The 26,431-nt window shown below is 41.7% G+C and overlaps 1 protein-coding gene across 1 annotated transcript in view; it reads right to left on the reverse strand.

The window, feature by feature from the left end:
* Positions 1-14,472, reverse strand: part of LOC124606319 (transient receptor potential cation channel protein painless-like) — a 56,434-nt gene extending 41,962 nt beyond the window's left edge. The window contains exons 1-2 of the mRNA XM_047138301.1: positions 14,262-14,472; positions 3,592-3,841 (exon numbers count right to left, since the gene is read on the reverse strand). Of these exons, the coding sequence (XP_046994257.1) occupies positions 3,592-3,841; positions 14,262-14,472 (461 nt within the window). The remainder of the gene's footprint in view (positions 1-3,591; positions 3,842-14,261) is intronic.
* Positions 14,473-26,431: the final 11,959 nt, after the last annotated feature.

The raw sequence follows: 26,431 nt of genomic DNA on the forward strand, positions 1-26,431 counted from the left end.
AGACTTGCTTTTATAAAGTGACTGAAGTTGCTTCATTACTCAGAGGATATTTAGATCTACGTTACTCATGTTGGCAGCTGTTCTTGGTTCGAATTCTGGAATATTTACTTCGTCTTCTTTTGTGAAGGCATTTCGGAAAGCTATGTTTAGTAACTCTGCTTTTACAACACTGTCTTCGATAGTATCTCCATTGCTATCGCGCAGAGAAGGCATTGATTGTTTCTTGCCGCTAACATACTTCACATACGACCAGAATCTCTTTGGATTTTCTGCCAGGTTTCGAGACAAAACTTCGTTTTGAAAACTGTTATAAGCATCTCGCTTTGAAGTCCGCGCTAAATTTCGAGCTTCTGTAAAAGGTCGCCAATCTTGGGGATTTTGCGTCTGTTTAAATTTGGCGTGTATGTTTCGTTGTTTCTGCAACAGTGTTCCGGCCCCTTTTTGTGTACCAAGGAGGATCAGCTCCGTCGTTTGTTAATTTATTTGGTATAAATCTCTCAATTGCTACCGATGCTATTTCTCTGAATTCAAGCCACATCTAGTCTACACACATATTATTAATTTGGAAGGAGTGGAGATTGTCTCTCAGGAAGGAATCAAGTGAATTTTTATCTGATATTTTGAATTTGTATATTTTTCGTTTATATTTGGAGGATTTGGAGGGTACAATATACAGTCTCGCTTCGACAAACCTGTGTTCACTAATCTCTGTATCCGTTTCGATGCCCGTTATTAGCTCAGGATTATTTGTTGCTAAGAGGTCAAGTGTGTTTTCACAACCATTTACTATTCGCGTGGGCTCATGAACTAACTGCTCGAAATAATTTTCAGAGAATGCGTTTGGCACAATTTCCGGCACACACCGTCAGGTGGCTTGCGGAGTGTGGATGTAGATGTAGATGATATTTTATGCGTACCTCTGGAATTAAACATGTATTTCGCCAACATATGGAGGGTAAATTAAAGTCACCACCAACTATAATCGTATGAGTGGGGTACGCGTTTGAAATCAAACTCAAGTTTTCTTTGAACCTTTCAGCAACTGCATCATCTGAATTGGGAGGTCAATAAAAGGATCCAATTATTATTTTATTCCGGTTGGTTTCAATGATCTCTGCCCACACTAACTCACAGGGACTATCTACTTCAATTTCGCGACAAGATAAATTACTTCTAACAACAACTTCTAACAGCAACTCTAACAGGGAGTCGTGTCTTTCGTGCGCAACTTTCGTTCAGACGGAACTAGCAAAGCAAGATTCGCGAGTCTTTCTAGTAACCACCGCATTACCCCACCATAAAAAAACGCAATCGAACGGAATATCATAGCCACGACAATCACTGAACACATCGAGAAATCGTTGATGCTTGGCATGAAAACTTCGGACCAATGTTCGAATGAACGTTGACTCACTGGGATTACTACCGAAGGATGAAATGAACTATCTTATCGGTGACCTTTCCGAACCGACTATCTCAATGACTTAATAGAAGGCGACTGATATCAGAATCAGAAATCCACACACACTGGCCGCATGTTAATTCTTCTTACGGTTGTCGATGGACATATGTGGTAGAATAGTGTAATGCATGCCGTGGAATTTAATCTCCTCGTAACCAAGATCGGTATCATTTTGTGGTAATAGACTGTTTGGATCCAGATGATAAAATTTTCTTATCGATATTTGGCTGGCAAAAAGAGTAGAAGTTAAATGCACATTTATGATCGCCAGTCTGTATATCGATGTTCTAGGTTAAATTCTAAACGATTTCGCAGATTTTCAAAGAGAAATGGTACGTGACACTGCAGGTGGTGATCACGAATGGCAACTATAATCTTGGCGCTTTTCGAGGAGAGTATGCTATGTGCCGGCATCCGGTTTCATCCTCACGTTTCTCTAGTCAGGAACTACACAAACACGATACTACTCTGTGCATTCATCATTACCTCCTATTCGAGATAGTCGTGCTTAATACAACTGCCACACAAGCCACCGAACTAGCTTCAATTAAAAAGCATTCTACTGGAAAGTAAAATATGTAGACATGCAAAAACTAATAATATATTTCCCTTTAAGGGACATCCATAGCTGTTGATATTCATCATCGATGATAAGATCCGCTACAGTCGTAAAAATTTTTATTTTCTTAAAGCAAAGCATAACTCGGTTTCGGGAACAGTGTCCCATTTTCTAGTGCATATAAAATGTGAGTCCATAAAAGTCGAATAACAGAGGTTAAATTAGGTTAAAATAATGCATCCCTAGTACATGGCATAAAACACGAGACCATCTCTATTCCTAGGCCAGCCGGAAAGCCTCTCGCAGAGCAGGACAAAAAGGTTCAAAAGGCTCTGAGCACTATGCGACTTAACTTCCGAGGTCATCAGTCGCCTAGAACTTAGAACTAATTAAACCTAACTAACCTAAGGACATCACACACATCCATGCCCGAGGCAGGATTCGAACCTACGACAGTAGCGGTCACGCGGTTCCAGACTGAAGCGCCTAGAACCGCACGGCCACAACGGCCGGCGCAGGACAAAAGTCTGAGCTTTAAGGGCGTGCCAAACAAAAGATCTGCATGAAGTTAGCCTGTCTTTCCAACACAGTGCTGGATACACACTCACACACCCGTGCCAAGCACACACCAAAAGTTGAAACGCCTGTGGGAGAGGTCCTGTAGCCACAACGTAAGCGAGTTCACTGATGGCCCCAACTGACGGTTAAAATCAATTACTTACGTTATCGCTACATGGCCATTCTCGCCGGCATTTCAACTTTTGGTGTGTGCTTGGCACAGGCCTGAAGGGTGGGTGTGCAGCACTGTGTTTGGAAGATCAACAACAAAACTTTATGTTAATACTTGCTTGTCACATCCTTAAGCCCGAACTTTTGTCCTACACTATGAGCAGGTTTGTAGCTGGCCTGGTAATTGAGAAGGCCTCCAGTTTTATGTCATCTACAAAGGATACACTGTTGTAACATAATTTAACTTCCGTTATTCGACTTTTCCACTTTTATGGACTCACATTTTTAATGCATCTGATGATGGGACACATACAGGTCAGAAACCGAACTGTGGTTTTCTTTTAGAAAATAAAAGGATTAAAACTGCAGCGGATCTTATCATTGCTGATAATAGTATATTCCAATATTTTGTTTGACGGAAGTCGCTTCGACAAAACTGTAGAGTGATAATATATAAAAGAATGTGAAACTCTATTACGAAGGATTCCACAACCATACCAATGTAGGATTCCAAAACCACACCAATCAAAGCAAAACTAGAAATCTCCTGCTTCTTAAATTGGCGTGATAGAACTTTCAGGTATTCTAATATACTAGTATTTTGCATGTATCTGACGAAGGTGGGTTGTGGACACTATTGTTCTGCCGTTTCCTCGGTTGACGATAAGTGATCTATCACATCAAACGCAGCCACAGTGCTGACGATGTAGACTACATCGATTACATTATATCGGTAAATCAATTTTCGTATGCCCAGTGCCCATCTGCAAATGACTAAAACAAATGATACAGAAAGTGTTTTTATGGTTACAGAACCAAATACAATTACGTAGCGACTCACTTGGCTGCATAGTGTATGGGCTCTGGCAGAATGATGTTGTTGGGCCGCACTCCATTATTCAGCAGTGCCTGGACGAAAGCTGCTCGGCCATCGGTGCGGCAGGCTATCTCGAGGCAGGTGCCGAATTTCTTGAAGAAAGGAGGCTTATAGCGGAAGATGGGGTCCACGGTTCCAGACTTCAGCAGCTCCTGGAACGCCGGCAGGTCCCCCGTCTCTAGCGCCTCCAGGAGACGCCGTTGCTGGTCATTTTCTGGCGATCCAAGTTGTTCAGAAACAGTGTAACAGCAGAGGATATAAGGTGCAAGCAAAGGCTAGAAAATAAAGACTTAAGAGCTACAAGGAGATCTTGTTACTGGAGAGCAGTCTCTAGAGCGGAATATCAGAACTAGAACTAGACGGTCCAGTCGCGATAATGTGACTACCTGTGGAAAGCCTGAATAACCACCTTTAGCAGCGCGGACGTGGAGGAAGAGAGTCAGTAACGTTCTGGAGGGTATTGACAGGAGTGTGACATGACCCCTCCAATACCTCGTCTAGCTGCACCAGGTTTTTCGGTTGAGGATCCGTGGGGCAAACAGTGCGTTCGAGGTCGTCCTATATATTATCGACTGGGTTTAAATTCGGGATGCTTGGTGGCCAGGGAAGTACGCCGAACTCAGCCTGGTGTTCTTCGAGTACTCACATACACTGCGAGTTGTGTGACACTTTGCGTTGTCCTTCTGGTAGATGCCATCGTGCCGAGGAAAAAACAAACTACATGTAGGTAACGACATGGGTCCCCAAGTATAGATGCGATCATCCATTGCGCCTTCTTCAATGACGAGACCACTCAGGGAACGCGACGATAACTTTCCCCAATCCATGAAGCCCCTCCTACAGCTTGGACGATTCTTACAGGGCTGTACACACCAATGGTCTTGCGTCCAGTGGAGCATAAAACGTGATTCACTTGAAAAGGTCAAGGAGGACGACCAGTTGTATTTTGGAGCTCAAATCCCTGCCTTCATCACTGATGAACAGCAGTCGGCACGGGGGCATGAACCAAGCGCCTGCTGCGAGGCCCGCACACAGCAATGTTCGCTGAACGATCGTTGAGGAGACACTGTTGGTAGCTCTTTGGTTCATCTGGGCCGTCAGTTGCTCAACAGTTGCATGTCTATTCGCCCGTACTAGTCTCTGCAGCCGTCATTCACCCCTATCATCTATGGTCCATGGTGCGCCACAGTTGCTTCAAGCCGGTTTTGGATAGGGTCATTTAGCCATGCAAGGTGTTTCGTAAATGCTCCCACCCTTGGTCCAAAAGCCAATGATCATGCCCTTTTTGACGTCATGTAAATCACTCCGTTTTTGCATTACAACGCCGATGGCATTATAGGCTGCAGAAAAATTTAATTTGATTGCTTTAATGGTCTTCAGCCGATGGCACTGTTTTTCGCGTCCCCCCGGCACGCTTTATACACCCTCCACTGCTAGTGCTAGATCTGCCGTGTGAGAATGGTTATTGCACGTTGACATCGAACGTAGCTGATGGTCACATGATTGCGTCTGGGCCATGTAGTAGAGAACTCGCGTGAAAATTAGCAGGTTTGTCGTATTTTCAAGGTAAGTGCAAGACTCGATGATTCAAGCTGTGATTAAAGGAAACGCATTTATGTAGACGATCATGTAACTGACTTCGGAGATACAGGCAGCAGTTGTGATCATAACATGAATTACACAATCGAGGTGCCAGATACGTATCTCCGAAGAGTGTATCACTCTTTGAGTGATACACTCAACAACCTCTCACAGAGATCGAAAAAAAAAAGCCACCTGATCTTCATTCGAATGATTTACGTAAACGGCTACTTGCTTACGCTATTAATTGCTAGAAACATGAAAAGATTTATCAGAGAGTGTTCATCCTACCCCACTGAATTCACACATTTTAATTTGGTCGCTTTTCAGGATAAATTATCCCGAATCATAGAGCTGCAGAGTAAAAAATATGGATACAGTTGAAACAACTATTTGCAAAGCAAAATTCTGCTGCTTGGCAGAATATGTGGATCTGAGAGAAGACTTGTAGTGTCTTCCAACAAAACGTAAGACCATTATACGTAAAAAGGAGCATTTCTCTTATAAGTCCTGGGAAATGAAAGCGCAAATGGAATGTAAACAGAAGTCTCATGTGCATCTGCAGAACAATTAATCTGGATATTTCCATATGGATACTAACGTTATTTTAAGACGAATAAATGAAAAGAGGGAATGGATACATTTACAAAAACTGGTGTCGAGATCCAGGCACCAGAGATTAGTAAATGTTGTGTTCAACAGATGTTCGAATGCTGTATCGTAACAGTGGTCAAGGTACATCAATAGATAAGAAGCCACCAGCGGAAACACCTTGAATTTCATTGGACGTTTACAGAGCGTATTAATAACATTACACCAGCTTAGCTGGAAAATCATTATTTGCGGCTTCGTTAATACTGATATTCTCTTTATTAGCAGTGACAGAGGACACTTAACGTTGTTGATGTGTAGCTTTGGATTATTTCCTATAGTTAAATTCCCAACAAGGATCGAAGGATATAGTGCAAGAGCCATTTTATTCATAGACCCAAATTTCTTCAGTGAATGAGATGTAAAAGCAAATTATCAAGTGATGACGATAAAACACAACAAGAAGTTAAAAAAATGAAGTATCACAGAAACTTAACCAATTACTATAGTGTTTAAATAAATATTACTGGAAGAAATCTGGTAAGAAATCTGAAAAACAGTGTTGTTTCTTAAACTTATTCCTCCATCACTTTGTGTCCAGTTTTCTTCTAAGACTGATGAGGGTAAAACTTACTAGAAGCAGGAGAGGACAGATGAGGCGAATAAAGAGTACAACTGGATGGGCACCAAAAGAAAGAAGCAGAGTAAAAGTGATCAGGTACTGCTGTTGGAAGAATAAGAAAGGATTTCAAAGTGAACCACGCAGTATGTTTGAAACGTAAGGTCTAGAATCAGTAATTTGATTCATGGGAGTGAATATAGACCTCTAATATGAAAACCATTTAAAACTCAGGAGTATTCAGTGAACAATGAAGAGGTAAGGGAAACAAGTGGAGTAGACGACGTAATTATGAATGCACTGACAATGAAGTGAAGGAGGGTGTGACATGCAGTTAAGTGAATGGACAGTACGCGAGCCAATGAATTTTACTGATTGATTCCAGGAGATAAGGGGTGACATTAGAAAATATACAAGAGATACGTGGATGCTTATAGTTGGGGCCTGTAATTCGTCGTGAAATCTAGAGGAGGTCAGTGGGTATAAAATGGCTGAGAGTGATGGCTATGTGTGATTAAAATCATTGTATGAAGAACGGAAACCTTTATACATTTACAGTACAAGTAATAATAATAACAATAACAATAATAGTAATAATGTATTGCTCAATAGCATGGTGAACATCTTTCAATTGGACGCTACTTCGGCGACTTGCGTGTCCCTCAGCCAACGGCACCCTATGTTCCCAGGCGGTCACCCGTCCAAGTACTAACGGGAAGCGACGTTGCTTAACGTCCGTGATCTTTCGAGAACCAGTGCATCCAGCGTGACAAGGCCATTAAAACTCTATTATAACTAGTTTTGTTAGATGCTTCTGTTTGGTATCAAAAAGAAAAAAACTCATGCACAATATACAGAAAATTGAAGCTTGCCATGAAAAATGCAGAAATGATTGGGAATACTAGTAAGCAGAAGAAAAAACAAAAGAAGTGACAAAAATAAAATTAAAGTCTTAGTTAATAACTACAACAGAAATATTGGCGCACTGAAACCACTAGCAACCAATTTCATTGACGAGAGTGGCAGACATTGCGGTTGCTAAAGAGCAACCAATACACATTATCTGGAATTAAATAGGCATACTCTTTTTGAACCATGTGCAGACATTGATTTAAAGTATGCACCCTTTGAGAGGCAACAGAAGTATCTGAAGAGTGAAATCTCTTCTGGGTTTGAAGGTGTGTCTGGCAGAGTATTAAAGTCCTGTGTTGCCGCGATAAAACTCCTGCTGAGTTACCACTGTAGTCACTGCCGCGAGGGATACTTCGTGACAGACTTAAACAGGCGACATTGACGTCCAACTATAAAAATGGAGATAAGTATTTTACGTCTAGTTTAAGAAATATTTTACTCATGACAACCTTTTCAGAAATTCCAGAAATGTAGTCTGCCATGGAAAATGGACTCGTTCTTCGCAGCTTTGTTCTGTGACGGTTTCAGGGCTTAGGATTATGTGGGTCATAAAATTCTACTTGGAAGATCAAATTCGTGGAGGCTTCCCTTTATAACAGAAAGCAGTAGGTCACATCGACTGTCGACTACGAACTACATTCAGGATTGGGGAACCTTTGCCTCCTAGTCATGGGTTCCTATTGGATTTTTGTATTCTGGTGCAAGTTACTCGCAAAGTTGCAAAAGGAAGTTAAACTGCCTGAAAAAAAAATTTAAAAAAAAAGCATCCAGAAGACACAGTCGGATGTTAACGTAATCTCACACACACACACACACACACACACACACACACACACACGCCTTCGGCGGTATGTAAATTATTCGATTTGCAAGTGACTGCTAGGACGACCACCAGAGTGTTTAATGTTTTTACCAGGGTTGGCTAGATAAGGAAATGGTTCGAACAGCGTCAGATGTAAAGCGAACCTTCTGAAGGGCACGGGTACGTTGCGTACTCGAAAGAGACAACGTTATCAGCACCTCACTATCCCATTGAGGGTCCCCATTTGACCAGGTGGTCGAAACTTGCAATACCCACAGTTGAGCGGCATTCGGATATGACAGTGGCCCGATGTTGAACTATATGGGAATCTGAGGGCAGCTGTTTTCTTCGTCAAGGTTCCGGTCCAGCGCGTCCTATCACCAGAAGGGAGGATCGCCGCTACGTGCACCAAGAACATCATAATTCCTTCACATCTGCGCCTGCCATCTGAAAACAGTTAATGCACTTCCTGCAACATTCTGCGCATCCCACACCTAGTCCAGTAGCAGCTGGGCTAGCGAATTTACCATCCCATGTGTAGGCAATCGTTAACACCAGAACACTGATAGCTGTCTCAGCATAGGAATCACACAGCCGACCGGTTGTAAATAACTGTTTGGTACATTGGCCTAGGTTTCGACACCTCTAAGGATATCTTCATCAGAATTGCCTGATGCTTCCAGCAAGGCATACGTGTCAAAGGCTGGAACGTGTTCAACTTTAAGTTTTGAGTTGAGCGTAACTACTTGAATCTTTGACCATTGTTTCTTGCAATGTAACAGTAAAATTTCTTAATATTTCATTCTGATGAAGAAATCCTTAGAGGTATCTAAACCTAGGTTAATGTACCAGACAGTTATTTCCAAACTGTTAGCTGTGTGTTTCCTATGTTGAAATTTATATACGCTTGCTGAGAGACAGTCGTGTTTAAAACTGATAGCTGTGTTTGGATTGGTGCCGTGACGACGAAACGTGGACTACTGATGAACGACGTTCCATTGCGTTCAGTGATGCATCGTGGTTCTGCACTCCCCTGAGCCCTGAGCAATCATCGTCAGCTAATATGACCGTGACATGGGGAGAGGTCCCCTTCTTCCAATGTTTTGCTGAGGCTCAGCGGTGTCACTCCTAGTGTTGCAGTGTAGGGCTAAGACGACCTCGGAGATCAGTGTGGGTCCCAGAGAAACACGCGAGGAACATACGAGTCAATAATGAATCTACCAATTATCTTAGAAGCAGACTAAGGAAAGGGAAACTTCCGTTTATAGCACTTGCTGATTTAGTGAAAGTTTTTGTCAGTGTTGACTGCAATCTACTTTTAGAAGATCTGAAGCTAGAAGAGGATAAAACCCAGGGAGCGAAAGGGAATCTACAACTTGATGAGAAACCAAACTGCAGTCGTAAAAATCGAAGAACGTAGAAGGGAACCATTGCTTGAGAATGTTGTGAGACAGGGTTGTCGCCTATCCCCGACGTTATTCAATGTGTTTGCTGAGCAACTAGTGAAAGAATTCAAAGAGAAATTTGCAAAAAGAGTTCAATTTTAGGAAGACGAAATAAATCGTTAAGGTATGAAGATGACATTAAGTTCTATCATAGGCGGCAAAGTGCTTGGAAGAACAGTGGACCTCCATGTTTAATGCCTTGAAAAAGAGGTTATAAGACAAACACTAACAAAAGTTTTCGATGGACAGCGAAAGAAGTGACGCTGTCAGAAACAGGAAGTATAATTGAATGGCTTACTGCAGAAAGGCAACTAGTCCGAAATTTATAAATATCCGTTTTTTGACGATTATGGTTGTGAGTGGATGAATGTATTGTTTACCATAAAAAGGAAGAGTCTAGGAATGGCGTCAGTTTTTCGGTTACTACAGATAGGGAACTAGTTCGGAACATGGTGTTGGATGCCGTTGTTGAACTCATAAAACATTCCTCAAGAAATGATGGCAAGTTTTCTATTGTTCAAATGAAAGTGGATTCTTTTGTTTAGTACAATTCTTGGTTGAACGACGATCCTTGTGATAGAGTCGTTCGTAGACACCTGAAAAGGGTTCTCAGGGTCTCCCTTGAAAGAAAGCCTACGATCTGTGTAGCCTATAAAGAACAAGAAAATGGACGACACCAAGACGTCTTTCATCTATATCCTTCAAGACTAGGTGCAGTGTTGGGGATTTAGTCACATCATGGCCGACAAGAACAGCATTTCGCGATACCGTTGAAGGTAACTAAGAATATTATTCTGAAATACATGCAACAAACAATGTTTATTACAACAAAGACGTTTATAAGCACAATTCTGTTTCAAAACAAGTAACTTAACCCTCAAATTAATTTGAAAACACAGCGTACTGCAGAAAGGGAACATGTCGACCTACGAAGTCATCCTCCTTTTTTCTCTTACGTCATATTTGACTTTAACATGTGTATAATAAGCAAGTATACATGCATCTAGAAATCAGAAATATAAGTCAGGAGATAAATTACATTAAACCGGTTTTACTCAGTTTTCCCTCCATACTGTAGAAGTAGGATATATGGACACGTTGCCTTTCTGCAGGAAGCGGTTCGTGTAAAATACAGACTGTGAATAGCAAGGGTAGAGTATGTCAACAAGAAAATGTGTTTTAACATCAAAGTAAATTTAAGTATGCGAAAATGCTTTCTGCAGTTATTTGTGTGATGTGTAGCCTTGTACGGAAGTGAGTCGTGGATAATAAACAGTTTAGTACAAGAAGAAAACAGAAACTTTTGAAATGTGTTACAGGAGAATGCTAAAGATTGTATGGGTAGATAAGATAACAAACAAATAGGTGATGAATCTAATTCGGGAGATAAAAGAAATACATGGTGCAGTTTGACCCAAAGAAACAATCGGCTGATAGCACACAGTCTATGGCGTCAAGGAATGGTCAGTTTGGTTATGGAGGGAGGAATAGAGGACGGAGACCGAGGTTTGACTACAGTAGGTCTGTGTTGCGCAGAGATGGGAGATTAGATAAGATCTATTTTAAGAACTGCAAGATAAGGGTACCAAAAGTCCTTATCAGTGCGATTGTGCAACCGGAAGTGAGTTTTTCAGCAACAAACAGACAAGTAAAATTATAGACGGCGAAAAAATTTCTAAGTCGCAAACAGTAGTAAAGTGCAAAATTGATGTAGAGTGGAGCAGTGATGCAGAGAGGAAGGGGCTAGCACATGATAGGCTAGGGTGGAGAGCTGCATCAAATGACTCTGTGGACTGAATGAACAACTTACGATGGCTCTTTGCTCCATCTTCTGTAGCAAATTTCACTGTAAGCAGGGATGTATTCTAAATGGACATAAACAACAAATTGTTCAGTAGTAAAAGCTAAATAGGTCATGAAAGTTTTAGCTTAAAATAGAAAATAGTGGAGAGTTATTTAACCTTCCTACTATCAGGATTGTTTTTTGTCTCACTGAGTACCGCTGGAGTCATACAGACCCCAAGTAATTTACACCGGAAATATTGTCAGTATTTTGGTGAACAAACATAAGAACACACATTACAGTTGGTTAATATAACAGTAATTATTCTATTCTCAGAAGTACTACGTTCAAGAAAAAAAAAGTAAATTAGATTGGGGTGATATTGATGCCAGTGGTACTCATTGCTAAAAACCACGAATAAATTTTAAAGTGTTGTAAATAGAAAACTGGACAAAACGTCATTGGATACAATTCACTCAGAGAGAGAAAGTCATATAATTAAAAAAAACAGCTTTGAAAAGGTGGGAGGTATGATTTTCCAATGTACTTACGGGTTCATAATGTCTCCGGTGGTATCAGGAAGATCACAACAGCTGATGCAAGAAACCCTAACAACTGTTTACAGAAATTAGCAGCTGTCCGACATAACATTTATCATTCTATTTTCATAAATGTTACATCCAAGAAACAATCGAAGAGTTTAAGCTGGAGTCATATTGACCCCAGCGGTACTCGGTGCAAAAACATGAATAACTTTTAATGTACATGAAATGTATATGCAGTTACAAATACGAACTACCATCAGCTGTATAAGGGAATGGCAACATTGTGCCGGACCAGGCCTCGAACCTGAATTTCTCGCTTCACGCGAGCCTTAACCGCTTCGGCTATCTGTGCACAAACGTGTCTACAAGTACTAGTTGTGACAGGAAGGGGAAACTTTATGACACATTCCTGGGATCAGATACATTACATGATCACACTGACAGAACCACAGGCACATAGACACAGGCAACAGAGCATGCACAATGTCGGCACTAGTACAGTGTATATCCACCTTTCGCAGAAATGCAGGCTGCTATTCTCCCATGGAGACGATCGTAGAGATGCTGGATGTAGTCCTGTGGAACGGCTTGCCATGCCATTTCCACCTGGTGCCTCAGTTGGACCAGCGTTCGTGCTGGACGTGCAGACCGCGTGAGACGACGCTTCATCCAGTCCCAAACATGCTCAATGGGGGACAGATCCGGAGATCTTGCTGGCCAGGGTAGTTGACTTACACCTTCTAGAGCACGTTGGGTGGCACGGGATACATGCGGACGTGCATTGTCCTGTTGGAACAGCAAGTTCCCTTGCCGGTCTAGGAATGGTAGAACGATGGGTTCGATGACGGTTTGGATGTACCGTGCACTATTCAGTGTCCCCTCGACGATCACCAGTGGTGTACGGCCAGTGTAGGAGATCGCTCCCCACACCATGATGCCGGGTGTTGGCCCTGTGTGCCTCGGTCGTATGCAGTCCTGATTGTGGCGCTCACCTGCACGGCGCCAAAGATGCATACGACCATCATTGGCACCAAGGCAGAAGCGACTCTCATCGCTGAAGACGACACGTCTCCAGTCGTCCCTCCATTCACGCCTGTCGCGACACCACTGGAGGCGGGCTGCACGATGTTGGGGCGTGAGCGGAAGACGGCCTAACGGTGTGCGGGACCGTAGCCCAGCTTCATGGAGACGGTTGCGAATGGTCCTCGCCGATACCCCAGGAGCAACAGTGTCCCTAATTTGCTGGGAAGTGGCGGTGCGGTCCCCTACGGCACTGCGTAGGATCCTACGGTCTTGGCGTGCATCCGTGCGTCGCTGCGGTCCGGTCCCAGGTCGACGGCACGTGCACCTTCCGCCGACCACTGGTGACAACATCGATGTACTGTGGAGACCTCACGCCCCACGTGTTGAGCAATTCGGCGGTACGTTCACCCGGCCTCCCGCATGCCCACTATACGCCCTCGCTCAAAGTCCGTCAACTGCACATACGGTTCACGTCCACGCTGTCGCGGCATGCTACCAGTGTTAAAGACTGCGATGGAGCTCCGTATGCCACGGCAAACTGGCTGACACTGACGGCGGCGGTGCACAAATGCTGCGCAGCTAGCGCCATTCGACGGCCAACACCGCGGTTCCTGGTGTGTCCGCTGTGCCGTGTGTGTGATCATTGCTTGTACAGCCCTCTCGCAGTGTCCAGAGCAAGTATGGTGGGTCTGACACACCGGTGTCAATGTGTTCTTTTTTCCATTTCCAGGAGTGTATTTCATATTGGATCCTGTCGCCCCAGTGCCTGTTCTTTGGGACATGCATTCATGTCCGAAGGAACATTCCATCGTTCTTCTTAACAACACGCACACTGCAATATCGAAGTCTTATGGTGTTGTAAAAATTAAAAAGGATGAAATATATTTCCAAAATGCTTTTGGGATCATATTGATACCAGTGGTACTAGGAAGGTTAATATAATAGTTTTTGAAAGTTGTTTTATTCTGAGAGTTTTGATATGTTAGTCAGTAGCTCATCGTCTTGTGATTAGCATTGTTGACTTTCGATCATGGGATCCCGGGTTCGATTCCTGGCAGGGGCGCGATTTTCTTCACTCGTGACTGGGTTTGTGAGTGCCGTCCTCATCATCATTTCATCACCATCGACAAGCAAGTCGCAGACGTCGCGTCACATAAAATGACTTAACACCAAGGCGACCAAAACTCCCCAGTAGGACACTCTCGGCCAAATATGCCTTACGCAAATTTAATTTTTTTGATACGTATGTTAAATTTTTGACGAATATGCACAAATTGTTGGTAGCAATTTTAACTATAGTTAATTTTCAATGGAGTTTTTAACAACTGTGTACCTGGACTCGCTCCATAGCCTGGCAGGTCCCCCTTCACGGCTTGGTCCACGGAATGTGAGGAACGTGCGAGTTCCCGCCGCTTCTTGTCCCGCTTGTGGTCCGCGCGAGTCTTCTGGTTGTCGGGTTGCCGCTGTGCGTCTTCATGCGGCGTCTCTGCAACGCCCTCTTCAGTGACTGCATTACTGCTTCCTTGTTCTCCTCCCCCTACCATTTTCTTCTGTCAGTATGCTTTTTAATTGTAGGCTGTTACATAAATCATATAGAGATAGACCGCGTTCTGGAAGTAAAAAACATCAAACCCATTAGTGCAGTTGCAGCTTACTGACAAAATCAGCCATTAAAACTAATCAACCATAATTATTATTAATTGTCTATGTAAAACATGATTTTATTGCTGTGGGAATAATGCAGTGGCTGTGATCCGAGAGATGGATTTATCCCTGGAAATGTAAATAACTAGACAAACTGACAGTTAAACATATTGTAAAATCCAACTTTTTAGTCAGAATCGTAACAATCCTTTTTGTGCTGCTGTGCGTTTGATAAGTCACATATTGTACTTCTAGTGGCTTACACGTGGTGTTTGAAAATTCGACGGCAAAACTTCAGGAATGGATTCCTCATACAACAACAAGAAAAGAGTCCAGTAAACTTGGGCTCTAAAATGCATACCTCAAGAGCTATGAGTAACACTTCATCTTCGATACTATGGTATCCTAACTCTTTGCTTTCCATGTTTTAGGAGTACGTAGTATGGACCAAATGGAGAAGGAAAGTCTAGTAAACATGGACTGTAAAATGCATCTTGTGACAGCAATGAGAACTTGTTCCATCTTCGCTACTGCGAAGTACATCTCTTCTACTGCACACGTGCTAAAAGCTCTTGATGTCTAGGTTTAAGAGCCCATCTTAACTGGCCTCTTTTCCCTTGTTATATGAGGAATCCATTCCTGAAGTTTTGCCGTCTAGTTTTGAACTGCCCTGTATAATTGTGACAAGAAAGCGGAATGACTGAATGTGAGCATTTTAGGTTGTTTTTTGCTATGACTGTTATTCAACATTAATTAGTAACCACAAGTAACTGTGACAAGTCGTTTCTATCTGACTTTCTGTTATGCCTTTCGTAGTATTATACCTCCAGTATCAGGTGCGTTCACTTGAACTGCAGTAAAACACGTGCCTTGCATGCTCTGTTCTCTGGGCAACCTGTGTCACTGCCTAACAGTAACAGGCGCGTTGCACAAGGACGGATGCAAGAGGAAGGGCCGGCAAAGAGGGGGCGTGACGGCCGCCTCCACCACTCTCACTTCCAAGTTTTTATTCAAGGTATAACACTGACATAGAATCTCTGTACGGTCACTCAAACCTGATGAAGGGCAGTACGCAGCTCTTCAAGTGTTTCACCATTGACAGAAGCGTAATCTTTCACTTGGTTCGTCGTTCAACCACCGAGAGAACCAGCAAATAAACTCAGTTTTAAATGGATTATTGGGACTGATATCCAAAGTCTACAATTTCAGCCAGACTACTCATTGAGCTCTGCTTAGCGTACTCCACTTAATTACCATTAGACTGTCTCATGCAGCCACTGGAATCGAAATTTACAAAATTGGCCATGTGCAAGTAAGTATCGTCCTCTGATACTTCCGCAGATACTTAATTATGTACATGGACAGTTTACCATCGCGCAAAACGATAAACTCTACAGTTTTCGACTTTTATTGACATTAGTACTGGCAAGATATCAGTCCCAGGCTATTCCAAAACTTTCGAGAATGTGATAATTTTATATTTGAAGCCAGATAACAAATGGCCAATAAATATTTATGTGTGATACATTTACAAATTAACATTTTTCTAACTTTTTCCATTACTTCTACTGAAACCTTGCTTGTCCCCAAATTTCGTAAATCTAGGTCAATAGAAAGTACCTTATAGGTTTTAATGAGTGAATTTGGGAGTATCATGTTGTGATGTAAATGGCCGTTTCTTTTGTCTGCATTGACGCAGAAGCTTTATATTTCTATACCACCATGGGACCGAATACCTTAGAACGTGGAAGAGATTTCAACTTGGTACGTTTACCGTTCCTGAGAAAAAGGGTTTTGGGCAGACTGACAGACAGGCAGACGAACAACAAAGTGATCATATAATGGTTTCGCTTTTACCAAGTGAGGTACGAAATCCCCAGCGCTACGAAAAATTTAAGAAAAGTTAATGTTGTGAAATCTGAAATGGAAGTGTCTGTTTAATGACACTGAAAATTTTGAAGCAATTAGTAGAAACTGAGAAGCAGTAAGGGGAAATCGTTAAATGACCTAATATCGGAAACTAATATTTTTTCTCGTGTTTTGCTAAACTTGATGGTAACTATACCAACAACTTGCACTAGTGAAAGAAAATTGAGTAATGACATGGCTACTAGTCAAGAACATTTTTCATGACTATATTTAATTACATTCTCACAGAGAATCATGAATTTCGAACTCTTAACCATAAGTAAGATTTATAAAAGCGGTCATAATCTTCAGTTTGCTTTTTTGTGGAAAGAAAAAGATATCTTGGTATTAACTTTTCTCTTCACGATATTCTTCAATACTTTATTACATTTTCAGTTTTATATTTGCGTTATAGACGGTCAAACTCCAAAGAAAATGTCACAACATTTTTATTAATTACAAATGCCGTTTTGACATACTCTCTAATATATAGTACTAAATTTCAAAGACTTTATTATCAGCATGGAATTTGTTTCTTTACTGTATTTTATCTGAGTGAATGCGTCAACTCTCATATAGAAACAATCTGAATTTATGATTTATCTCAGAAATTATATGGTTTCGAACTGGTTGCATAAATATTGATCATCATTGGGATTCATTATTGATTTGTAAATTTTAGCATTTCGTACATTACTACCTTAAATTAAGTGTTTTTTCAGATCCCCCCAAAAAACCTGATATAACATGAAATACAGCCAATAAACCATTTAATAAACGAAAAATTATCAGTTGACTTAGATGGAAAAAAAAGCCTTTCAGTAATTGCACGAGGAGATCTGAAATTAAATGTCAAGTAACTGCTTTATAGCGTTGTAGAAAGTTTTATTACGCAACTGCAGCTGCTTATTGAGAATGAGGCTATCATTTTGAGAAAGATGTTTAAAAATCTCTAATTCTTCAAGAATATCTAATCTACTCCCTTTCTACTCGGTGTGCAAGATGGTCAGCAAGAGACGGATTTTGGGTGCTAATGCTATTTTTTCTTAAATTCTTTATATCTGGTTGTATAGGCACGTCCTGTTTGTCCTACGTGGAAAGAAGAGCAGGTGTCGCAGAAAATAGACGCCAGAACTTTCTAAAGGGGGGTGAGTCGATTTTAAGTTATGAATGAAATTTTTTTTTCAGATTATTATTGGTAGAAAAGGCAACGTTGCAGTTGTATTTATTACGATGAAGGCGTTGGATCTGACAGGAGATGGGCCCCCAGAAAGGAATGGAAAAATATTTTATTGGGTTAGATTCAGTGATAGAAGTGCCCAGCGTGGTAACTCCTTTAACAGTTTTCTTTTTAAGGATGTCATCTACTATGACAGGTTCATACTCGTTATTAACTGCTATCGTTTTGAGTAAATTGGTTTTATCATTGAATTTTTCTTTCGAAAGTGGAATAGAAGTAGCTCGGTGAATAGGAGAGTGAAAGAAATGGTTTTTATGAGATTGTGGATGCATAGAAGACGCAGGTACGATCTGATCAGTATATGTTTCGAGATTTTATTTTCTTCTATTGTAAGCGTCAAGTCAAGAAAGTTTAATTGGCGGGTATCGTTTTCAAGTTCGATGGTGAAAGATATTTTCTCATGAACTTTATGGAAGAGATTTAAAATACGGTCAATGCCATCAGCAGATTCCTTGTAGATGACATAAATATCATAAACATGTCTAAAATAAGACAAAATGCCTAGTGTTGAAGCTGAAAAATAGTTGAAAAACTTTTCTTCTAGAGAGTTGATGAAAATATCGGCTAGAATACCCCAAGGGATTTTCCATAGTGAGACCGTCGGATTGCTGGTACAATTGTTCATTAAATTCAGAATAGTTGTACCTAACTACGACTGTGATGAGATTCATGAAATCAGTGACCTGTTCATCTGAAAAATCTTTTTTGAATTGACGTAAATGTTTTTCTACGATTGTAAGCGTTTCCTGTACAGGTACATTAGTGTAAAGATTTTTTATGTCTAATGAAAACGACTTGGTGTCTGAACTGCATTCTAAATCTTTTATTTAATTGAATAAGGCGTGACTATTGGTGATGAAATAATTGTTCTCGAAAACGAATGAGTTTTTCAGAATTTCATGTAGGAATTTGGCCAAATCATGGTAAGCACTATTCATACTATTACATATCGGCCGAATCGGATGGTTAGGTTTGTGGATTTAAAATTGAGACCAAAGTTTTGGGGGCGGGGGTTCATGTTGATAGGCATTTTCTTCTGAAAAGGTTGGACTAGAAATTTTGCGTTATTGATGGCTGACCTGACTTCTTTTTGTAATTCTGGAGTCGGATCCTCATGCAGATCCTAAATAATATTTTCGTTACAAAAATCTAAGGTTTTGGAAATATATTCAGACTTGTAGGCAATAAGTAAAGAGCAACGTTTGTCAGACTTAGTTACTAGAGCATCTGCTTCTTTAAGTTTATTATGTATGGAATTAACCAATTTTCTATCGTTATGCGTAACATTATGAAGAGAGGCTGTATTTTTACTGAGAATGTTAGCTACATCATAAGCAATTCTAGTTCGACATGAATTATCTATTGTGTTACAATCAAGACCAATTTTTAGATCGACAAGCATTTTTTTCTATCGCATTTTTGTCTGACAAGTTGGACATGACATTGTACTTCAGCCCTTTTTGAAGCAACACAGTTTCAATCTGTGTAAAAGTAATGTTAGTTTTATTAAGAATTCTTTTATAAAATACGTGACTGCTTTTTTAAAAAGTACTTTGAGGACATTTTTCAGCAGGAAACAGACAGAAAAGCTTACTAAGTTTCTTTTCGTGCTTACGCTTTATGCCTTGTTTACAAATTTCTAAATGTTCATTAAACCGCATCCAGAAATCGTCAACGTTAAAATTCTCTAAATGTAGATATTATGCCTCTGATGCTGTTTTGGGGTGCATCTGCTTCTTTAAGCTTATTATGAATGTGGGGCCGACGTACGCCGCTGGTGGTCACGGAAGGCGCCGTAGCGGCTGTACAATACGTAAATGCCATCCTCCGACTGATAGTGAAACCATATGGGCAGCATATTGGCGAAGCATTCGTCTTCATGGACAAGAGTTCGCGCCCCGATTGTGCACATCTTGTGAATAACTTCCTCCAGGATAACGACGTCGCTCGGCTAGAGTGGCCAGCATGTTCTCCAGACATGAACCATATCGAACATGACTGAGATGGATTGAAAAGGGCTGTTGATATACGACGTGACCCACCAACCACTCTGAGGGATCTACGATTAATTACCGTTGAGGAGTGGGACAATCTGGACCAACAGTGCCTTGATGAACTTGCGGATAGTATGCCACGACGATTACAGGCATCCATCAATGCAAGAGGACGTGCTACTGGGTATTTGAGGTACCGGTGTGTACAGCAATCTGGTCCACCACCTATGAAGGTCTCGCTGTTGGTGGTACAACATGCAACGTGTGGTTTACATGAGCAATAAAAAGGGCGGAAATGATGCTTATGTTGATCTCTATTCCAATTTTCTGTACAGGTTCCGGAACTCTCAGAACCGAGGTGATGCAAAGCTTTTTTTGATGTGTGACTTTTGCCCTAGTGCCTATTGTTCTGGTTAGTGATGAATCATTCTTCTACACAGGTACTTTTGTTGAACGCAGAAACCGGAAAATAGCACCCCTCCGACAGCAAGCATATTTGCTACTGACCAGCTATGGGACCGGTTATAGCTGAAAATATTTGTTTTCAACTGCTGGTCTTACGTTTAGCAGGGTCTCTTCTCTGTTGGTGTGCAGTCCCTTGTAGTTTTCTGCTTAGGCAAACCTTTCAGCATCCCTGGTATGCGGAATTGAGTAAGGTCAGCGGAGGACGGCGTGCTTAGGCCACCTGGTATTTAAAGCTAATAAGTTATCACAAAATATTACATTAACATGAATATTTAATTGATAATTTTATCTGTAAATGTCCTGCACATTTTCAGAGTTAATTACGGATGTGGAAGCTTAGTAACTAATATGATCTAGTTTTGCATGCTGTGGTATGTGCATTAACTGTTTGTAGGTATGATCTGGTGGAATTTCCACCTCAGTTGCTCTTGTTCAGAGTTCCATCTGTAGATGGGGTGGTGCCTGCCAACTAAGACTCGTGAGCTAGCCAAGATCAGCTGCCAATGTACCCGGTCCAGCTATTAAATATCTTGACCACTTTCCGTGGCATACCAAAATGCAGCCGGCCGCAGTGGGCGAGCGATTCTAGGCGCTTCAGTTTGGAACAGTGCGACCGCTACGGTCGAGGTTCGAATCCTGCCTCAGGCATGGATGTGTGTGATGTCCTTAGGTTAGTTAGGTTTAAGTAGTTCTAAGTTCTAGGGGACTGATGACCTCAGATGTTAAGCCCCATAGTGCTCAGAACCATTTGAACCATTTTTTTAACCAAAATGCATTTGGTGCAACAACACCTGTTCACATTTCTGAACAGGAAATACCATGGTCTCATTTACACAAAGAGACATCCATTCCTGCAATATTTCCAGAGGAACTACCACTAAGGTTTTCTAAACTGGACTGCGAGCTGGCTATTGAAACTGGTGCTGTTAAGTACGCTGTAGTCTTCGTCCCTCACCAGACACTTGTAATAAACTCAAACCCACACTTAGAAATCCACCAGTAGCCACTCAGATAACTGTGCATGCCTAAGTGCCGCTTCCGACATGGAGAGGTTCACTGGCCCCGCACTGAATCCACCCCGCAGATTAATGATGAGGGTCAGTGTGCTGATCAGCCTGGGTGTGGTTTTTAAACGTTTTCTCACATCCTACTAGGTGAATGTAGGGCTAATATCCAGGTCATACCTCAGTTACTCACTCACTTCGACATGAATAACATTAAACGCAGACAGTTGCGGTACATGTACTCCGTCCTGGGGGTGTAACGAGGTGGTGACCGGACGGACATCGGGCCATGCTTTAAATTGACGATGCCAAATCCGATAATAAACATGTAGAGCCTGCACCGATGCGGGACAATGGCACAAGAAAAAAAATACGACTCTGGAATTCCCTAGTGGCCGTTTTTGAGGCTTGGAACGTCTGTCCAGGATACTCGGTACGTCATTCTCAACACTGAAATTAGAGGTCTGCACAATCCTAAACGCAGATATTTATACTATAAGCTCTCAAAATTTTTAGTGCATTTAGATTTCTCGTGTAGAAAGTAGGTTTTTATGTTATCTGCTTCCATGTAATAGGCTGTAATTGAGAAGTATAAATAAATTAATTCCATTCACATGAAACGGAGGACTATTCCATTCACAGTGATGACAGGAGAGTTCACGTCTCTCTCTCTCTCTCTGTCTCTCCCTCTCTCTCTCTCTCTCACACACACACACACACACAAACAAACAACACTCGCTCTCTTTCTCACTGCTGAAGATAACAACTATCTCCAGTTTGAGTTTCATGAGTGCCATTCCTTATGTTAAGAGTTTCCCCTCACGTTAATCACTAGTCGTCTTACAATATTCCTGATATTCGCAACATTAATCTAAGATTATTTAATTTAAAGGCAATATTCGAGGTATCCTAGTTAGCCATAGAAGTGATACGTGCAATCACTGGCTGCTGTCACTGGCAATGTACTTGTTCCTGTAAGTTTAAGAAGGACTCGTTTTGTAGACAGAAGGATAAAGCTGGAACAGAAGGTGTACAGGTGCACTCGGTTATTTAAGAGCGTTCGGTGAAACAGCATGTCGATCAGAGTTGTAGATCAAGAGATATATAAATTTTAATTAAGCACTGCAATCACAATACTTGGTACACTGTGAAGGCAGGAAGCGACCATGATCGCGGTGGTTGGCCTGCAGCACGGCCAAAAATGTCACGTCATCATGAGCGGCTTCAGAGGGCATTTACGTAGAGTTTTAGAAGGGATATAAATGTCACAAACTAAAATGTAGAAGCAGTTTCCGAGGTTAGACACTCCTTGACGTACGTTTCAGTCTCAGAATCTATAAGTAGGACTGATGGCTCATTGTGTGAAAAGGTAACGCATTGGGGCCTGGCTGAGGTCGAATATATGTCAAATGGCAGCCTACCTTAGTTACATCATAAGCTTTGCATTTTTTTTATTTCGTGTTAAATAAGTCAGAATACATACCGTCATGCGGACAGTGATTTTAATTGGTGATTCAAAGCATAGTTTTGCTGGTGAGAATACCTGAAGACTGAGGCAGAGATAAGCTCGCCGAACAGAAAATTAGTCACCATAGTGCGCCAACACAGATGAATCGTTGAGTATTTACACATGGCGCAGCGACCGAGTCACGCACTGCCTCTGTATGAGAGTATGGACGTAGCGATCAGTGCGACATTTATGTTTCGTGGAGACATTGTACGTGAACATGGACAAAGGGGCAAAAAAGAACAAATGTGTTTGGTCATGCCCACGGCCATAGAATGTGTGAAGTTGTACTTGTTGATGATTCGTGGCGCACTGTTCAATGTGTCTACAACCACTGAAGTAAGACACGTGACTATGACACACGACGCTAGAATTGTGGTCGGGTAAGAGCCTGACAAGAGGTACCGAGGACTCGTTTCATGGCTTGTGAATAAAAATCGCTCCCTAACACGATAGTAATTGCTTCAGGCAGTGAATGACGGCTCATTCCCATCTATTTGTGACAGAATACTGCTACAGGAACTGCATGCAATGAACATTTGTAGTCCGCCACCTACCAAGAGCCATTGGTCACACATGCACATAAAGCTGCACGTCTTCAGTGGGCGAGAAATCGTCGAACGTGGACAATTACAGCGAAACGTAATGTGGTCGGACGAATGACGTTTTTGCTTATATTCAAGTGACGCACTTCGCCGATTGCACCATTGGCCAAGTGAAGCATTTCATCCTGTATGTCTACAAGATTAGGTTCAAGCCAGAGATGGGGCTGTGGTATTTTGGGGGGTGTTTTTCTTATCATGAATTGGGCACGCTCATTGACGAGTCCTCTAACATGAACCAGCACGTTTTTTTACACATTCTTAGTGATCAGGTGTTGCCTCTCAGTCAACATCTGCGTGATGAGAATGCTGTTGATACCCCTGTTTTCCAACACGACAACAGAGTTTGTCGGGCTGAAAAAAATGAGTCTGGTTTTCTAAACACTTTCGCAAACAGATTACATCTTGATTGGCCTGCAAAATCACCTGACTTGACCCCATACAAAATCAGTGGGCCTTCCTGGAACAGCGGGTAGACATCGACATAAGCATCCCCGCAATTTGGTGGGACTGCGCAATCAAATTCTCGGCGAGTGGTACCTGCACAATCTTGTGGACTGACTTCCAAACGAAAAGAGGCCGGTATCAAGTTCAGGGCCGGAATTACCGGTATTAAACGAGGCTTGTAATGATTTCTCTAGGGATGACTAACTTCTTGACCGGTGAACTTAGGTTAACTGAAAAAAGCTTACAGGGCGTCATGTCGTCATTAAACCAAATGTCGCTAGGCAGGCGCTGGGCAAGGCTGATTATCCAGTTGTGAACTGGCTCAGTGTTGCTATAGATTGTTGGCGATGACCGTCGGCGAGGAATGGAATATATTGAAAACATCGACAAGAAGAAGGGACATGATGATCGGACATTTGTGAAGACGGCAGGGAATAATAACTTCCACAGTACTAGAGGGATCTGTAGAGGGTAAAAACTGTAAAGGAGGACAGAGTTTGGAATTTAGCCAACAAATAATTGAGGAAGCAGGTGGAAATTGCTTCTATGAGATGAATATGATGGTACAGGAGAAGAATTAGTGACGGACCGCATCATACCAGTCAGAAGACTGGTGACTTTGTTTGGAATATTACATGCAAGTAGCTAATTCGGTAGGGCGAAATTGTCAGTCGAAACTAGTTTCCGCCTCGCAAGCTCCCTGACTTCTGACGAATGTCTTCGAATCAAGAATAGCTGCCAACATGAGTAACGTAGAAGTAAATATCCTCGGAATAGTGAAGTAACTAAAAGCACTTTATAAAAGCAAATCTTCTGGTGCAGACTGTATACCAATTACATTCCTTTCAGAGTATGCTAATGCATTAGCTCCGTACTTAAAAATCATTTACAACCGTTGGCTCGACGAAAGATCCGTGCCCAAAGACTGGAAAGCTGCACAGGTCACACCAATATTCAAGAAAGGTAGTAGAAGTAATACACTTAATTACAGTTTCACATAATTAACGTCGATAAGCAGCAGGATTTTGGAACATTTATTGCGTTCGAACATTATGAATTACCTCGAAGGAAACGGTCTATTGACACACAGTCAACATGGGTTTAGAAAACATCGTTCTTGTGAAACACAATTATCTCTTTATTCACATGAAGCGTTGAGCGCTATTGACAAGGGATTTCACATCGATTCCGTATTTCTGCATTTCCAGAAGGCTTTTAACACTGTACCGCACAAGAGGCTTATAGTGAAATTGCTTGCTTATGGAATATCGTCTCAGTTATGTGACTGGATTTGTGATTTCCTGTCAGAGAGGTCACAGTTCGTAGTAATTGACGTAAAGTCCTCGAGTAAAACAGAAGTGATTTCTGGCGTTCCCCATGGTAGTGTTTTAATCCCTTTGCTGTTCCTTATTAGTCGTTTATCGACTAATAAAGTCATCAGAAGATCAAAACAAATTTGCAAAACGATTTAGAAAAGATTTATGACTTGAGCGAAAATTGGAAGTTGACCCTAAATAACAAAAAGTATGAGGTCATCCTCAAGAGTGCTAAAAGGAATTCGTTAAACATCGGTTACACGATAATTAGTCAAATCAAAAGACCGTAAATTCAACTAAATACCTAGGAATCACGATTACGAACATCTTAAATTGGAAGGAACACATAGAAAATGTTGCGGGGAAGCCTAACCAAAGACTGTGTTTTATTGGCAGGACACTCAGAAAATGTAACAGATCTACTAAGGAGACTCCCTACACTACGCTTGTCCGTCCTCTTTTAGAATACTGTTGAGCGGTGTGGGATCCTTACCAGATCGGACTGACGGAGTACGTCGGAAAAGATTAAAGAAGGGCAGCACGTCTTATATTATCGCGAAATATAGGAGAGAGTGTCACTGAAATGATACTGGATTTGGGCTGGACTTCATTAAAAGAAAGGCGTTTTTCGTTGCGACGGAATCTTCTCACGAAATTCCAATCACCAACTTTCTCCTCAGAATATGAAAATATTTTGTTGGTACCGACCTACATAGGGAGTAACGATCACCACGATAAAATAAGGGAAATCAGAGCTCTTACGGAAAAATTCAAGTGTTCGTTCTTTCCGCGCGCTATACAAGATTGGAATAATAGAAAATTGTGAAGGTAGTTTGATGAACCCTCTGCCAGGCACTTAAATGTGACTTGCAGAGTATCCCTGTAGGTGTGGATGTAGATGAAATGTTATTGCCAATTTTGTATAAATTCTGTAAAATATGTACACCGATCACATTTGAACACAAAGGACCTCGATAACAAAAAATGGTTCAAATGGCTCTGAGCACTATGGGGCTTAACATCAGAGGTCATCAGTCCCATAGAACTTAGAACTACTTAAGCCTAACTAACCTAAGGACATCACACACATCCATGCTCGAGACAGGGTTCGAACCTGCGACCGAAGCAGTCGCGCGATTCCGGACTGAAGCACCTAGAACCGCTAGGCCACCGCGGCCGGTGGATCTCGATAACATATTTTATTTTACCAGATTAACGGAGATGCTGAGTCCCGATAGGCGGGATCTTTTCGTTGTACCTATCTGCGATTCGGCATCTCCGCTATATGGTGAATAGCAACTTTCCTTTCCACAATATTTTTACATTTCATCCTTACTTTCCATTGTTTGACTGTAATGGATTAAAGTGTTCTTTCT

This window comes from Schistocerca americana, chromosome 3 (assembly GCF_021461395.2).
Source record: "Schistocerca americana isolate TAMUIC-IGC-003095 chromosome 3, iqSchAmer2.1, whole genome shotgun sequence".
NCBI classification, from domain to species: Eukaryota; Metazoa; Arthropoda; class Insecta; order Orthoptera; family Acrididae; genus Schistocerca; species Schistocerca americana.